We start from the raw sequence: 16053 nt of genomic DNA, 5'->3' as shown, positions 1-16053 counted from the left end.
TGTGAAAAATAAATAGTGGCACCAAATTGATAATGTTTCCTTGTTAAATGAATCTAATAGGTCAGGTAAACATATCTTTATGAAGTCACTGTAAAGCATATGGGTGGTTTTATAATTGCAGGTACATTTGGTGTTCAACTTCATTTTTTTTTTTTGCTATTTTCAAATGTTTATATTTTTATTTAGTTTAATAATGAGATACTTTGTTATGGATCACAAGATGTTACATGCCATAACAATATAATATTTTCCATGAAAAGTGTAGTAGTATATAGGCTAGCAGAAAATCATGACTTCCTGTTGTCTGAATAATTCAGTCTGAGTTCTGTTACTGTCAAACTCTGTTACCAAGGTAGATTAACAGTGTTGACAGTATAGAACTGGCAGTCGTACAGAGAGGGTGTTTTACACTTAGTTCGTTTGAGCCCTCCAAATGCCCAAAAGTGGTTCAGTATGTTAATGTTCACCATAAAAGATTTTCTTATGATTTTGCTAAAACTGAAGGAAACAGACTAAGAGAACTGCGCTACAATGTTGTGTAATGCAACATGTGACAACATTAGTGGTTAATTGAATCGGCACGCTTGCGATCCCGATACACGGATGAATTTGCACATTTGTAAATGGTTCTTGCAAATATTAACATTCAAGCGATTTAAAAAATTTAAAGGTCACGTTTTTCGTGATCCCATTTTTCAAACTATACTTAGTGTGTTTGGTTGCTGTTATAGCATAATTAATACCTGCAAAATTATAAAGCTCAAAGTTCACTGACAGGCGATATATTCTACTTTTCATTCTACTTCCCGGTTGAATGACGTCAATACAAGAGTTTTTGACTAAACTGAATACGTCAGTTGCCAGCTAAGTTCAAACAGCTCTGGCTAAGCTAAGAAGCTGGTCAAATCACAACACACTAAACCAGCTACACAATCAAAACTCGTTACGTATTTCTGAAGGAGGGACTTCATACAACAAGCAAGACATCAGCTTGTTTTTAGGACAGTAAAAACAGTGGTATAGAGATAAGTAAATTGTGTGAAAAAATTTTTTTACACAAGACACATGAACATGTTATATTGCGTAGCGTTAAAACAATCAAGGCTTCGAAAACACAGGAAAAATGTGACCTTTAAGCACAAAAAGACGAGTTGATGAACAACACATACTCAAATGTGCGCACACTTGTTGAATGTGCTTTACTTAGTTCAAATCATAGCTAAAGCATATCAAAAACTACACTGAGCTAACGTTACTAAATTGTGTAAAATTTATGTATACAACGTTAACTACATATTGGCTGCCAAACCTCCCCTTTACATAGCGGTAATCTATGATTGCCATCTCTAAAGACGATGGGAGACAGCGAGCATGGACCATAACTGTGCAGAGAGGTTTGGCAGCCAGGCAAGAATTTTAAGGACTTTAGCTAACATTGTATACATTCAATTTAAACAGTAACGTTAGCCGGAAGTTGCATTTAGATTACCAAAGCCGTTTGTTTATGTTTAAACCGTCTATAGCCAGTGTGAAAACACCCATTAATCGCCCTCTCTCACGCACATACATGACTGTTACTCTACCTTGGAAACAGACCTTTGATGTTATTGCTTAAAACATCTTGTGATCCATGACAATGAGTACCAAATTATTAAATAATCTAAGCTGGCATTTTTCCTGTGTTTACGGACCATTAATTGTGTTTACGGTGCAAAATAACATAACATATTTCCTGTGTAAAAAAACAGTATTTTTCACACAATTTATTTATCTGTATACCGCAGTTTTACACTGTCCTCAAAACGGGCTGATATCTTCCTTGTTCTATGAACTCCCTCCTTCAGAAATACAGTACGTAACGAGTTCTGATTGTGTAGCTGGTACAGTGTGTTGTGATTCGACGCCAGCAGCTTCGTACACGTTGTCCGGAAAGGTCACACCTGATTGAGGAAGCTGTCCTCAGCAAGACCAAATAAAGGGGATTTGACTTCGGATAGAAATTAACATCATCTCGATGGCATGGCGACAAAAACACTCTACTACCCTTTTTTGACGTATTCCTGTAGGCAAGGTTAGTCAAAATTTTTTTGTCATATACCTGGAAAATAGAGAGCTGTAGTCCACCGGCCGTTCTATGTAGTTCTTGAAAAGCAAATTCTGTTAAAGAAATATATCGCTTGGCATTGAACTTTAAGCCTTATAATTAGGCAGATATTATTCATGCTATAACAGCAACATTACACACTAACTAAAGTTTGGAAAATGGGATTACGAAAAACAGCACCTTTAAAAAGGGGAAAAAGCTGAAAAAATAATGACTTTGGCAAAATAATGACACCAAATTAACCTGCTATTATATACTGTTCTCATCCATATGCAGAAAGTCAATGGAATGTATTTTGAGTGAAGCTGCATTCATTCAATCATTCAGCCATAAGCTTTGGTTTAGTCTTTTAATTTACTGATTACTAAATTAATTATAACCCAGCTTATTGTTTATTACTGCAGACTCTTTAAAATCGTTCACTAATAGGAATCAGGCATGGCGGAAGAAAAAATACTTTATATACATAACACTGGTGAGAATAAAAGTGAGAAAGCAAGCAAGAAAGAGAAAACATGAGAGAGAGCAGAGAGTTTTCAAAGTCCTTGTCTATGCTTTCCCTATATGATGCAGAATAAATAACAGATAACCATAGTAAAAAGACAATAGCGGTTACATTCAATTGTAAATAATCCTCATAATCAACATACAAATAATGCCAGCTTCTTAGTACAAAGTTGTATTTCTAGATGCTATTGTATGTCAATGCATTTAAAAAAAATTTAGAGGCAGGTTTTAAGTTTTTGTATGAGTGCAAATGTATGTTTTAGTGCATGCTTACTATTTGTATGCCAGTGCATTTGGACAGTATACTTGCCGCAATATTTATTTATCTTAACATGTCTATTCAAATCACTTTTCGCGTTTAAACAGAGTGCTAGTCTGTCAAATAGCTTGTAGCTTTTGGTTTAGGAAATGCTACAGATGTAACAGTTCAGAGGTCAAAGGGCAGTAAGAGTGCGAAAGAGCTGGGTGAGGCAGAAAACTGAGGTTGTCAGTGCAGTGCATTGGCGAGCAAGGAGTTTAATACTGAGCTCATGACAAGTGTTCCTTTCAGCAGCGCATCCCACTAATTCTGCCGCACGAGCGAAGTCCTGATACGTTTTTGTAACATCTGCTAGTCCTGTAAGCGCTTGGGCATGGCGCTCCCTGCATCGCTGGCAGCTGGAAAAGCACAAACACACACTGGTCAGCTGCACCAGTGAGCGAAAGCTTTCTGAGAGTGATTGAAGTGTCTCCTCTGGTGTCTGCCCAACCCTAACCACACGCTGACACCCAGCCAATAGCCCCCGAGCTTCCACATGCAGTCGGCTTTTGTTTGTTGAAAAATGAGCCACACAGGTATCCCTGGGGTGCTCTTGGACCCCATCTTGATTCTTCATAGAACCAACAAGGATATTTAAGAGTGTGTCCACATCCATTTGCAAAGAAAGAAATCCCCTTGGTGGTAGAGGATACCGACGTGTCAGCAGGGCAGTGACTGCATCTTCGTGAGTGTCAGACAGAAAACAGTCATTGGTATCAAGAGGGGACAGAAGGAGACCGAGCTCTGTAGATGAAGAAGGTGGCAGTAGTAAATGAGGAAATGAAGGCAATGGAGATGATGGTGAGAAAGAAGCAGGGGATGCTGAGAGAGAAGAAGGAGGGATAGACACTAGCAGTGCCTCCTCTGTTTCACCGTGGTTTGTTCTGTGGGAAAATTCATAGACGGTAAGTTCATCATCAAAGGTAGCGCTCTCTAGGACTCCACTGAAACAGTTTGTATATACTGTTTGGCAGGCCTCGAGTGGTGTCTGGGCATCGTCCATTACTGTCTCACACCCCACAGCCAGTACTGAGCTACAGCTAAGATCTGGTTTCTCCTGCTGATATGGGCTGGGCAAAGCCTGTGGCTGGCCTGTGGTAGGTTTTGCCCTGCAGTTTGTGAAAACCCCACAGCTGGATATAAAGTTAAGGGGAGTTGTGCTTAAAGGAGAGCAGCTATGTTTTTGCAATCCACTAACTTCATTAGATGTGACCACCTTCCAGGGTACATTTAAGTTTTGTGTGGTAACCACTACAGATGAAGGGCTGACTTGGAAAGAGTCAATGGAAGAGAGTTGGACCCTAGGACACAAGGTTATTCCAGGAAACTCTTTGGGATTAGTTTCATTTTTCTGCTGTCCACATGGTTGTGGATTTATGTGGCTGACCTCTCTTACCTCTTCAATAACTTCTGTAACCTCTTCAGGTACTATAGTAACCACTTTTACCTCTTTTACATCAGCAACTCCTTCATTCGAAGTTAAATCTTCAGTTGCCTCTTTTGCCACTTCAACTTCATTTGTTTTCAGTTGTGATTCTGAAAGCCTTCTTTCAGATGTAACATTACTTGCAGGGGAATTAGCACTTAGCGTTTCCTGAGAACGTGATAGGTAGAGAGGGAGGTTCTGGATCTTTCCCCGTAGTGTTGAGGCAGAGAGTCGCCCAAGGACTCCAGATGAACAAGGTGTAAGAAAAAAGTTTTGGGATGGTTCAAAAGATAAAATGCCAGAAGACAGTTCTTGAATGCATGGGTCACAAGAACTGTCTTTTTTATCAGATTCTGATTCTTTCTTTGAAAATAAGTGCTTGGGTGGGTAATGTGCATCATTATCGGATGTTGAAGACACGCTGTGACTCCTGGCCCTCTCTGTTGGCTCCACTGTGTCTTTTCCCATCCCAAATTCTAGAATTAAAGAATCGTTGTTCATGTCCCTGTCTATATTTGGGCTTGTAGTATATGATATACTTGGGATATGTACGCAGGGCAAACTTAGTTGGGTTTTCTGGCCTAGTCTTGGCAATGAGCTGCTCTTGAGGGGCATTGTTCTGCGCTGGAATAAACATTCCATTTGTTTGCATGCCTGGTCTTTAGATGATCCACTGTTGTCATTTGTTTCTCTAGATGTATCAAAGAACAAGTGACCTCCAAACAGTGTCTCAGCCAAACCTCCTACTGCTCCACCATCTTGATCATCATTTCCATGGTTGCTGCTACTACCTTTGTCCCGAAGCCCCATGGGTGAACGTACTGCTACTATAGTTGGTGATACAGTAGACATTAGCTCAGTGACTGATTTGCACTCCATTGAGTCTGGTTCCATCTCTATAAGTTGCTGTTTCCGCTGATATGCCTTGTTTGAATGTGACCCTGCATGTGAATCCGTGGTGAGTCCTGACCCACTGGGTTTAAATGGGTGGATAGGTTTGGATTCTAATTGTGCTGGTTCTCCTTCAGAATGCGTTAGGGATGAGACTGTTGGACACAGACTTTGATCTAAGCAACTACCCTCAAAACATGCCTTTCGGTCAGTGTCAGGCTTGAGAGATATAGAACCATAACTTGGGACGCTGTTGCCATAACTGTTTCCTAATTGGTCCTGTTCTGGAAAAGACACTAGGGATGTATAATTTGTTTCCATGAATGAGCGGCGCTTCTTGGACCTTTTTTGGAACCTTGACAATTGATCTTGTATAGCCACTTTTTCCTGCATTTCTTCCTTTTCTGCCTTTTCTAAATCATCTGCATCTTGTTCACTGACACATATTCCAGTCTCATTTAACCTTCGTGTGCGTGTCCTGGTGCTTGACTGAGTAGAATCTTCTGTAAAATAAAATGCCAGTAAATAGAAATTAAATTATGGGTATACCAGTATAATCTGTACAAATACTACTTCCTATTCATACAGTGCATTGCTGTACTTTTACAACATTTCTTAGAACCAATTTGAGAATGTTTTAAGAAGTATTTCATCTATGTCATACCTTTTGTTATGGCCGTTGAAGAGAGATCTTCAGGGGATATGAATTTTTCCTGAGCATCAAAGAACTCTTCATCTGAACTGCTGTCTCCAAACCCTGGTGGAGGGAGAAAAATCGGCACTGATTCCATCACTTTAACTTCCACTTTTTGCAGATCCATCTGTCCTTCCTTAGAACCATGTCCTTCCTTAGAACCTGGAGGAGAGAGAGGTCGTGGAATGCTGCGTGCACTGTCAGGGGTAACATTGGAGCAAATATTGTAGTAGTGTCTAGTGTCGCCATGCTCAAATGAAAACACATATTCTCCAGAAGAGGGAACTGTGGTTTTCAGTTGATTTTCAGGTGACCCCTTTTTGTGCCTTTCTTTCTCTATTCCTAGATCCTCACAGTCCTCATCTTCACTTGCTTCAGGTGGGCTGGGAAGACATTCAGCAATATTTGAGAGTGCAGCAAAAGCAAAGATTTGGTCAACCTCAGACTCACAATTTGAATCTGCAGAGAACATGTCACTTAGGGGATGACTGTCTTTGCTCTGCAGTTGCACTGGAGACAATGATGGAGTAAAGTGGTCTACATTGCAAAAAGACTCTTTCACTGGTAAATGCCATGGGTAAGTGGCAGAGAAGTATGTCATGAGGTCATCCTCCTCTAGGGCATCTATAGAGTCACTGGAGATGCTGGTCATGAAAAGTGACTCAGTCTGGAATGAATCAGATGCTTCAGATGTTGGGTCATCTACAATAACGCCACACTGCGGATCTTCAGGCTTGTTCTCTTGCTCTTTGTAATCATTGTCTGCTCCTACTCTTTCATCATCTGTTTCTACCATCTCTTCATTATTAGCAGTTATAAATTCAGGGCTGGTTTCTTTCTTCCTTTCACAGTTTTTCTCCATCTCTTCCTCTTCTTTCTCTCGGTCCCTCTCCGCCTCTTCTTTTTCCATCAGACTTTGTTTTTCAGTTTCTCCATCTAGATCATCACTGGGCTTAACTGTTGTTTTGTTGTTTTTGGTACTAGCAACATGAGCAAGGAGAGCATCCATGTCTGTATCTGAGTCTTCAGAGTCACTGCCACAATGTGACACATAACCTATACATATAGGCAGAAGCAGATCAAATGGATCAGCAATGATGGTGGGCATGGTAGAAACTTTCTACTGTACATTTGTTAGTCACATTACATCAGTTGATCATAGTTGCCTTGGAGACCAGCTACTGACTTTACTTCAGTAGTTTGTTATTTTTAAGCACAGTAAGAAAACTCTGTTGCATACCTTCTTCTGCTGATATGCGGTGGTTCTTTGAATTAGCTGGCCATGGGAAAACACATATCTGGGGGTCCACAAGAAGTTTGCAGTATCCAGCAACCAGACACAATAGATCTTTAGCTGCTACCGATTCCAACAACAAGGTTATTGGCTGATAAAGTGTAAGAAAGACATAAAAATAAAAAATGTGTTTTTATAAAGTGCAGGTTTTTTTAGATCTTAACATGATCAGGTGTACAGTATATGGATACCTTGATATCTTGCAGGTAGATCTTGACCAGACTAACTCTTTCAGATTCAGGAAACAGTTCCACTCTGGTAACGCAGCTGAATTCTGTTAGTGTGGTCATAATGCTCAGCTTGTGATTGATCACCTGACTCACCCCATACTTAGCTCCCACCAACAAACTCACTGTTGACTCTCTGTCCTGCAGCTGGTTAAATTGAAAAATAGCACTGAGTATGCAACAGACCAGGACTGGTTTAAGAAAAACTAGATCGAAAGGAAGAAAGTTATGAATTCAGATAAACCAAAAAGGTTGTAAATAGCAGTTGCGGCCCGTGACTTCTCTTTCGAGCGCGCACGATGCGAAGCTCGTCTCAATATGTACTTACCACGTCATTTGTGTGGCTCGTCATTCAAAATATATGTTCGCCGCGTCATGTGAACCATGTGCATCACGCATCTTGTCAAAATAAGTGCCTGCTGCACACGTGTATAAAGGGTTCTCACGTTTGCCAGATACTCGCTTAATCTCATGTCTAATCAGAGTTAAGTGTTAAGTAAAAGTCTTGCGAGTATTTTGTGAACGTGAGCGTCTTTTCTATCATAAACCCTTTCGACACACGTGCAGCAGGTACGTATTTTGACAAGACACATGATGCACTGCACATAAAGCAACGGACACATATTTTGACATGACGTGACACTCCAAACAAATATTTTGAATTTGCGCCCCTCGGAAGAGAAGTCACCGGCAGCCACTGGTAAATAGAATACATATCATTGTCTTAAGTGTCAAAATTATGATACCTTGGAGACCAAGAATGTCTTACCATCATAGTGGCACTGAAAGCCTTTCCTCCATATGATTTCAATTCAGCTATCTCATTTAAGTAGTTCAGTCTAGCTTGGTCCACTGAGATCACCTAAAAAAACAAACAAACATTTAAAGTACACTAAACAACAGTACACTACATTAAACAAAAGTTGTCACTGGGACGGTACCTTTTAAAAAGTAGTTAAGGTACCTCTAAGGTAACAATGTGTAGCATTGTGTACAATGTGCACATCTTTTAGGTACAAAAGTTTACTTTTTAAAAAGGTACTGCCCCATTGACAACTTTTGTACCTTTTTTCTGAGAGTGTAAAGTACTATTCTAAACAAAAAGTACAGGAGAAAGTTTAATGTAAAATACCACTGCATTTGGATATTTACCTGGGTGGTACCTTGGCATCCATTCAGGTACTATTTAAATACCACAGAACAGGAATGTAGTTCTATCATGCAGTGCCATGGTATTAGCTGTACCATCTACTTTTAGTAAGAATTTGCATAATAAATAACTGCAATAAGAACTCAGACATGCACACACCTTCTGCTTAGGCTCTTGAGCTAGTAGTTTCTTCATATGATAACTGATTGCTTTCTTCAAGTCTTTCTCTTTCATGTTGCGCAGTAAAGTGTGGGATATAAAGCTTTCAATACCCCACTCCTTCCTTCAGACAGAAATGGTTAGAAATAGCACACACTTGTTAGTAAATTATGGTAAAAATGCAGGGGCGGCCGGTGACTTGTTTTATCGAGGGCGCATGATGCGAAGTTCGTCACAACATGTAGCCCAGCATGTGTGTGGTACGTAATTTTAAAATATGTGTTCGCCGTGTCAAAATAAGTGCCTGCTGCAGACGCGTCTAAAGGGTTTATGATTAAACCCGCGGTTGCCAGATACTCGCATAATCTCATGTGTAATCAGAGTTTACACAGAGTTTAGGGAGTGTCTTGCGTGTATTTTGTGAACGTGAGCGTCTCTTTTATCATAAACGGTTTTGACGCGTGTGCAGCAGGCACTTATTTTGACAAAACAAGTGATGCACATCATTCACATGACGCAACAAATACATATTTTGAAAACAAGAGCAACACACATGAAACTTTGAACACATATTTTGAATTTGCGCCCCTCGGAAGAGCAGTCACGAGCCGCCACTGGTAAAATGCAAAGCAAGTCTTCTTAAATACAACTGAAACACAGCATACTTAACTGAACTTGAGTAAACTTGCATTTCATTGTTAAGGTGTATGAGTAAACACTCACAAGACAGCCTTGAGTGGTGTTTTAAGAGTTTGTCCAGTGCTTGCTAGTCTCTCCTGTACATGCAATGCAGCCAGTCTGAGAGCTGTATTACATTTCATCTCCACTGCGAACCTTTCCAGTAAAACATCACTCACGCTCTACACATACATGTCAAATACAAAAGAGATGCATTTTCAGTTGAACACCATCTATCATCTGTGGTGATATTGTTTAAAAAGAATAGATGTAGTTGCATTTGTGGTCTCAAGCTTTTTGGCACACACACACACAAACCTGTAAGAATAGATATTCAAAGGCCACAGGGTCGTCTATTAGCATATTCTCAAAGTCTCTGGGCAGAAAACAAACTCGGAACAGACACCTGTAGTCATGAATCTCCTTCTTCTCAGCCACCTGTCCCACAAATACAAACAAACTATTAGAGAAATAACATAAGATAACACAAATACTGTATATATGTTAGATGCACATTCAGATAGAAAAGAGTTGTTGTAGTAGTATTAAAAGATTAGTAAATTTTCTTTAAAATATTTCCCAAATAATTTACTCACCACCATGTCATCCAAAGTGTTGATGAAGTCGAGTCGAGAAGAAATTATGTTTTTGGAGGAAAACATTCCAGGATTTTTCTAATTTTAATGGACTTTAATGGACCCCGACACTTAACAGTTTTAATGCAGTTTAAAATTGTAGTTTCAAATGACTCTAAATGATCCCAAACGAAGCATAAGGGTCTTATTTAGCAAAATGACAACTTGTCACAACTTCTCAACCGGAGGTCCTGTGACGCTAGCGTGAACACATGTAATATGTCATCACGTCAAGAGGTCACGGATGACATATGCGAAACCATGCCCCAGTGTTTGCAAGTGTGGATAAACAGGACCGTTCTGACGTTGTTGTATGTCGAATGATACGAATTAATGTCTTCATGTCAGTTTATTGTTTACAATGGTCCGCAAATGTGCATTTTATATATGTAACACGTGACCTTTCCAAGGCATTACGCAATTATATGAGGTCGCGCTGGCTCGTCACACAGCTGGAGGAAGAAGAGAAGTTGTGGTTTAAAAGTGCATATTTTTTATTTTTCTTGCCAAAAATGACAATCGTTTTGCTAGTTAAAACCCTTATGTCTCGTTTGAGATCGTTTAGGGTCATTTGAAACTGCAATTTTAAACTGCATTAAAACTGTTAAGTATTGGGGTCCATTAAAGTCCATTAAAATTAGAAAAATCCTGGAAATTTTTCCTCAAAAAACATAATTTCTTCTCGACAGAACAAAGAAAGACATCAACATTTTGGATGACATGATGGTGAGTAAATCATCTGGATTTTTTCTTAAGAAATTGGACTAATCCTTTAATGAAAATGGGTATTTAAGTCATTTTTTCTTTGAGGCTGTACCCCTTGAATGATCTCCTCATCATGCAGTAGATGTAGTTTGCTGCTGCTGTATTGTTGTTCCAGTACTAGAGAGAAATATTCGATACGGGTGATAGAGAGTTTCTCCTTCAGGGTCATCACTATGTCCTAGTCAACATGAAATGAGTAGAGGACATGTTATACCAATGTCTACATATACTGATCTATACTACACTCTTAAAAAAACTGGGGCGTTTTTGTACCTAAAGGTTGCATATTTGTACCTCAAAGGTACAAATCAGTGCCTCAAATGTACATGTCTGTCCCTAAATGGTACATATTATAACCTTTAAAATGTAGCATTCCATTGACAACTTTTGCACCTTTTGACAGTGTAGTATAGGTATAATGTGCAAACACTTCCCTTACAAGTACTTTATATTGTGGGTATCATGGTACAGTAATGGACCAAATTGTAATACCATGGTACTGAAAAATTACATATTTATGTACAGGGTACTCTAAGGCAGTGGTTCCCAACCTTTTTCACTTCAAGGCCCCCTAGTTGCCCACAAAAATTTTTAAAGGCCCTCCAAGTTTTCCACTTTAAAGGGGCTGAATGTAAGTTATTACTTAAAAAAATCTTTAAGATTGTAATAGAAAGAATGACACCTTGAGTGTCCTCCACGGTTGTCTCTATCAGCCTGTAGGCTTTTTTCTGTGTGAAGGAGTCGGGTCCGAATTGGCGCGAAATTCAAAATGTGACGTCATGCGCGTGCTCGTCTACCTAGGAGTTCCATATAGATGCTTACGGCAGTCATTAGTAAACAGGGGCAATCGCTAGCATGTTTCAAATGGACTCTGTAGACGGAAAGAAGCTACCAACTTCCAGCACAATCCAGACACTTACGGAAACTCCTCGTAAGTTTAAAAAAATCCTTATCTAGTGCGGCCAAAATAGTGCGTGACCGGCGTCGGGGAAAAGACAAGAGTAAACATCAGATTGACATTTGATGCTTGGAGGGAGCTCCGGTCAGCGCTGGGTATGAAAACAGACCTTGAGCAGGTTTCCTTTTTACTGCAAAGGTAACCCTTACGAAAAAGAAGTTTATTGAAGTGTGCTATAAGTATTCTTCTTTTAAACTTAAAATAAGAAAGTATACTTTCAGTTTACTTTTTATGTACTTCTCTAAAATGTACTTTAGGTACTTCTCAGAAATATACTTAAATTGTATTAAAGTTTACTTGACCTATACTGACTGAAATGTCTAAGTATATTTGGCCTATACTTGTTTACTGACATAAAAGTATAAAGTAAAAATGCAACAACGAAAGCTACATCAAGAAAGCTGCAAAAAGCCATACGAATAGCCCTGGTTAAAAATAAATATACTTTATTGTATTTCAAGTATATTTAACTTTGCAATAGTACATTACAAATATACTTAGAAAGAAATGTACTATCTTTGAATATATTGAAAGTATGCTTACAATATATTTGCTTACAATTAAACTTTTAACGTATTTCAAAATAATTATAATTTAGTATATTTTCTAAAAGTATACTTTAAAAAATATACTTGGAGTTAAAGTTCTGTGCAATTTTTAAAGTATACTAATTTGAACTTATTTTAAAGTTTATTTTAGGTTTACTTTATCTGTTAAAGATATCATTATAATAATGCACTGACAGCATATTAATAAAATACATTATTTAGCATCCTTTAGAAACAGTATATTTTAAATTTTGAAAGTATATGTACAAATGTATATTATCTTTATGGAGAATTTTTAGTGTTAGTAAACTAGTAAGTTATTAATTTTGTGCTGCATGCAGGTATACTTGCAAGTATTCTTTTACTATACTTTTAGTTAACTAGTGTACTCATACTGAAAGTGTACATGCAAGTGTTCTGTTAGTGTACTCTTAGTAAAGTAGTAAGTTACTAATTGTGTGCTGCAGGTATACTTGCAAGTTCCCTTTTATTATACTTTTAGTTAACTAGTAGTTTACTAATCAACTTTACTTTAAGTAAACTTAACATCATACTATAAATATTAATATATTGCACTTAAAGTACAATTTTTTTACTTGTACCTTTTAATTGTACTTTCAATTTGAAGCTAAATCGTTCGTATGCTATCAGTGAGCTAATCAAACAAAAATAATAAATACAAAAATTATATATATATAATGGGACACTACAGTGGGACACTGTAGAAATTGTAAAAAAGGAATGGAATAATTTACAAATCTCATAAACTTATATTTTATTCACAATAGAATATAGACTATCTCTGCCCATCTTGACTTCTGAGAGACACTGCCACACTTTTTATACCCAATCATGTTGCCAATTTAGTTGCAAATTGGTCCTTTAGTTGTTCCTTATATGTACATTTAACTTTTATAGTCTTATTGCTACCTGTCCCAACTTTTTGAGAATGTGTAGCTCTCATAAAATCCAAATTGAGCCAATATTTGGCATGACATTTCAAAATGTCTCACTTTCAACATTTGATATGTTATTTATATTCTATTGTGAATAAAATATAAGTTTATGAGATTTGTAAATTATTCCATTCCTTTTTTACTCACAATTTCTACAGTGTCCCAACTTTTTCTGATTTAAGGTTGTGTATATATATCTATATATATGGCTGAATCCCCTGAATATTAACTTTTGTTCTGGACTCCATTTCCCATAATCCTGCATGCCTGGACTGATTAGTCTGCCACCTGAAACTCATTGGACAGCCTATATAAACTCTCTGGAAACATTCAGTCAGTGCAAAGTCTTGATTTGTACCGGCTGTCATTGCTGACCCTTTTGCCTGTTTCATGACTACGAGATTTGCCTGCCCTACAGTGCTGTGTTTACTGTTGTTTGACCTTGCCTGTTGGAATATGAGTGTGTTTAATAAAAACCTGCAGATGGATCCTCAGTGTCAAAGTGCTTTGTTACACAAGCAGTATACAATAAGTAACCTACTAGTTTACTAAGAGTACACTAACAGAACACTTGCATGTACACTTTCAGTATATGACTAGTAAACTACTAGTTAACTAAAAGTATATTAAAAGAACACTTGGAAGTATACCTGCAGCACAAAATTAGTAACCTACTAGTTTACTAAGAGTACACTAACAGAACACTTGCATGTACACTTTCAGTATATGACTAGTAAACTACTAGTTAACTAAAAGTATATTAAAAAAACACTTGGAAGTATACCTGCAGCACAAAATTAGTAACCTACTAGTTTACTAAGAGTAATCTAACAGAACATTTGCATGTACACTTGAAGTATAAGTCTAGAAAACTACGAGTATACTCATGAGTTCACTTGCAGTCCAAATGAAGAACTAATTGTGCACTAGTTGTACACTTAAAGTTGACTACTCTTACACTTATAGTACACTTAGAAGTATACTTTTATATACTAAAAGTGGGCCAATTTAGTCCCAAGCAGTATTCAAGCAGTACACTTACAAGTTTACAACTAGAACATAAATGTTAGTACACTTACAACATAAAGTATACTTAAAACTATACTCCAACATTACTTAAGTATACTTAATATAATGAACTTGAAGTATACTTCTTTTTCGTAAGGGAAGACATAGTTACAGGGCATCTGTAATATATTATGTTATTGTTTTTGTGGTGTAATGCTAACGATAGCATTTATTTTGTGGTGTAATGCTAACGATAGCATGTAGCACAGGACCGTTTCAAAAGTTACTTTCTTATATGAATTATCTTTATTCAGAGCACGAGTGCATTAAGATTGTGAGTGTCGGGAGTGTGTTTTACAGTGTTGTGTTACAAAACTTTTAGAAGTAGACTTCTGTTGAAAATATAAAGTAGCACTGCAACATTTTGCTAAAATATGGTCTGTCAAACAATAACCTTACAGTACTGTAACTTTTCTTACATTTGTAAACATGCTGGTGAATCTCAATGAGCTGTCTGTGGTTGCTACGGCAACTCTGGTTGTTGTGGTCATGCTCATACGAGTGTGCCCACCGAGAACGAGCATGAGACTGGCTGCAGTTTCTATAACGGCCACTGGTGTCAGTAACGGTTAGAAATTTCTCAACTTACGGACAGCCCCTTTAAGTTAAATAGAACTTGTAATGATTAGACAGATGTATATTCACTACAAAAATGGCCAAAAATTAAGCTTGTTTTAGCTTATTTTAATGCTTGTTTTGTCCAATATTTTATAACTTTAAGTCATCTTGTGGCCCCATTGGAAATCTGCTGATGCCCCCCTGTGGGCCCCGACCCTCTGGGAACCACTGCTCTAAGGACTACCATGGTACTAAACTTTTTTTAAGAGTTTTTTTTAGAGTATATCATCAGTACATTTTTTAACGTACCTTAACAGTGGTTTTGGATTCAAATTTAAAAGCCTTTGTTTGGCCATTCTCCAGGTAGACCTTCAGCACATTAGGCAGGAACAGCAAAGAGTTACCCTGGAGATCAAAGGTCAATATATGGTCCAAAGTTATTACATTTTATATAAATACCACACCATTTCTCCATCACTCACTTCTTTGTGTAGTTTAGCATGCTTGCAAACTTCATTTTTGAGATGGTGTGAATAACAGAATGGAACAAACCTGTGAGTGACCATTGACCACCACTTCTTCTGCAAACCTCACTTTAACTGGGTTTGTCCTCAGCTTGGCTCTCTTCTCTGGAGTTATGAAAGATGACTTTGGCCCCTATGACATAGCCAACAACGGACATGTTTGACCTTCAGTGACATATTTCACCAAGAAACATTTATTTCCACATGACATTGGCTTTTACAAATGTATTTGCTTAAAATGTAACATGCACCACTACTGTGGTGGTAACACTTGATCCTGTGTATAATTTCGCTTTTATGTAATGTTTTGTGAGTAAACCATAGGTAATTCTTGAATTTAAGTATGGTAAAATGTATTTAAAAATAAAACGCAAAATTATATGTAGACATGGTAGGCATAAATTTGCTGAAATATGGCAAGCTTTTTGCAGTTTGTGCTATTAGTAATTGTTTACATTCTGTTGGGTAATTCTTTCCCCTTTGCCTAACACGGGGCAAAGGCATTAACGCTTGACGGAAGGCTTGCCTGAAGCGTGGCCAACAACAACCAATCACAATGGCCACAACATATGCTCCGGTCTTGCATAAACGTAATTGGCTGGCGCATGCGTTG

General features: G+C 37.9%; 1 protein-coding gene across 2 annotated transcripts in view; it reads right to left on the bottom strand.

Annotated features, from left to right (window-relative positions):
* Positions 1–2208: 2208 nt before the first annotated feature.
* The window catches only part of frmpd1a (FERM and PDZ domain containing 1a), a 35437-nt gene continuing 21592 nt past the window's right edge, over positions 2209–16053 (bottom strand). For both annotated transcript variants that reach the window (XM_065275032.2, XM_073814412.1), the window contains 11 exons: positions 15469–15573; positions 15226–15321; positions 10881–11006; positions 9747–9866; positions 9474–9610; positions 8751–8874; positions 8211–8303; positions 7406–7588; positions 7161–7305; positions 5891–6976; positions 2209–5729 (listed from right to left, as the gene is read on the bottom strand). In XM_065275032.2, the coding sequence (XP_065131104.2) occupies positions 3046–5729; positions 5891–6976; positions 7161–7305; positions 7406–7588; positions 8211–8303; positions 8751–8874; positions 9474–9610; positions 9747–9866; positions 10881–11006; positions 15226–15321; positions 15469–15573 (4899 nt within the window). In that variant the 3' untranslated portion in view covers positions 2209–3045. The remainder of the gene's footprint in view (positions 5730–5890; positions 6977–7160; positions 7306–7405; positions 7589–8210; positions 8304–8750; positions 8875–9473; positions 9611–9746; positions 9867–10880; positions 11007–15225; positions 15322–15468; positions 15574–16053) is intronic.

The sequence above is a fragment of the Paramisgurnus dabryanus genome, chromosome 4 (genome assembly GCF_030506205.2).
Source record: "Paramisgurnus dabryanus chromosome 4, PD_genome_1.1, whole genome shotgun sequence".
Lineage (NCBI taxonomy): Eukaryota > Metazoa > Chordata > Actinopteri > Cypriniformes > Cobitidae > Paramisgurnus > Paramisgurnus dabryanus.
Note: the sequence above shows the minus strand (reverse complement) of the source record. Positions and strands in the feature narration are given on the sequence as shown.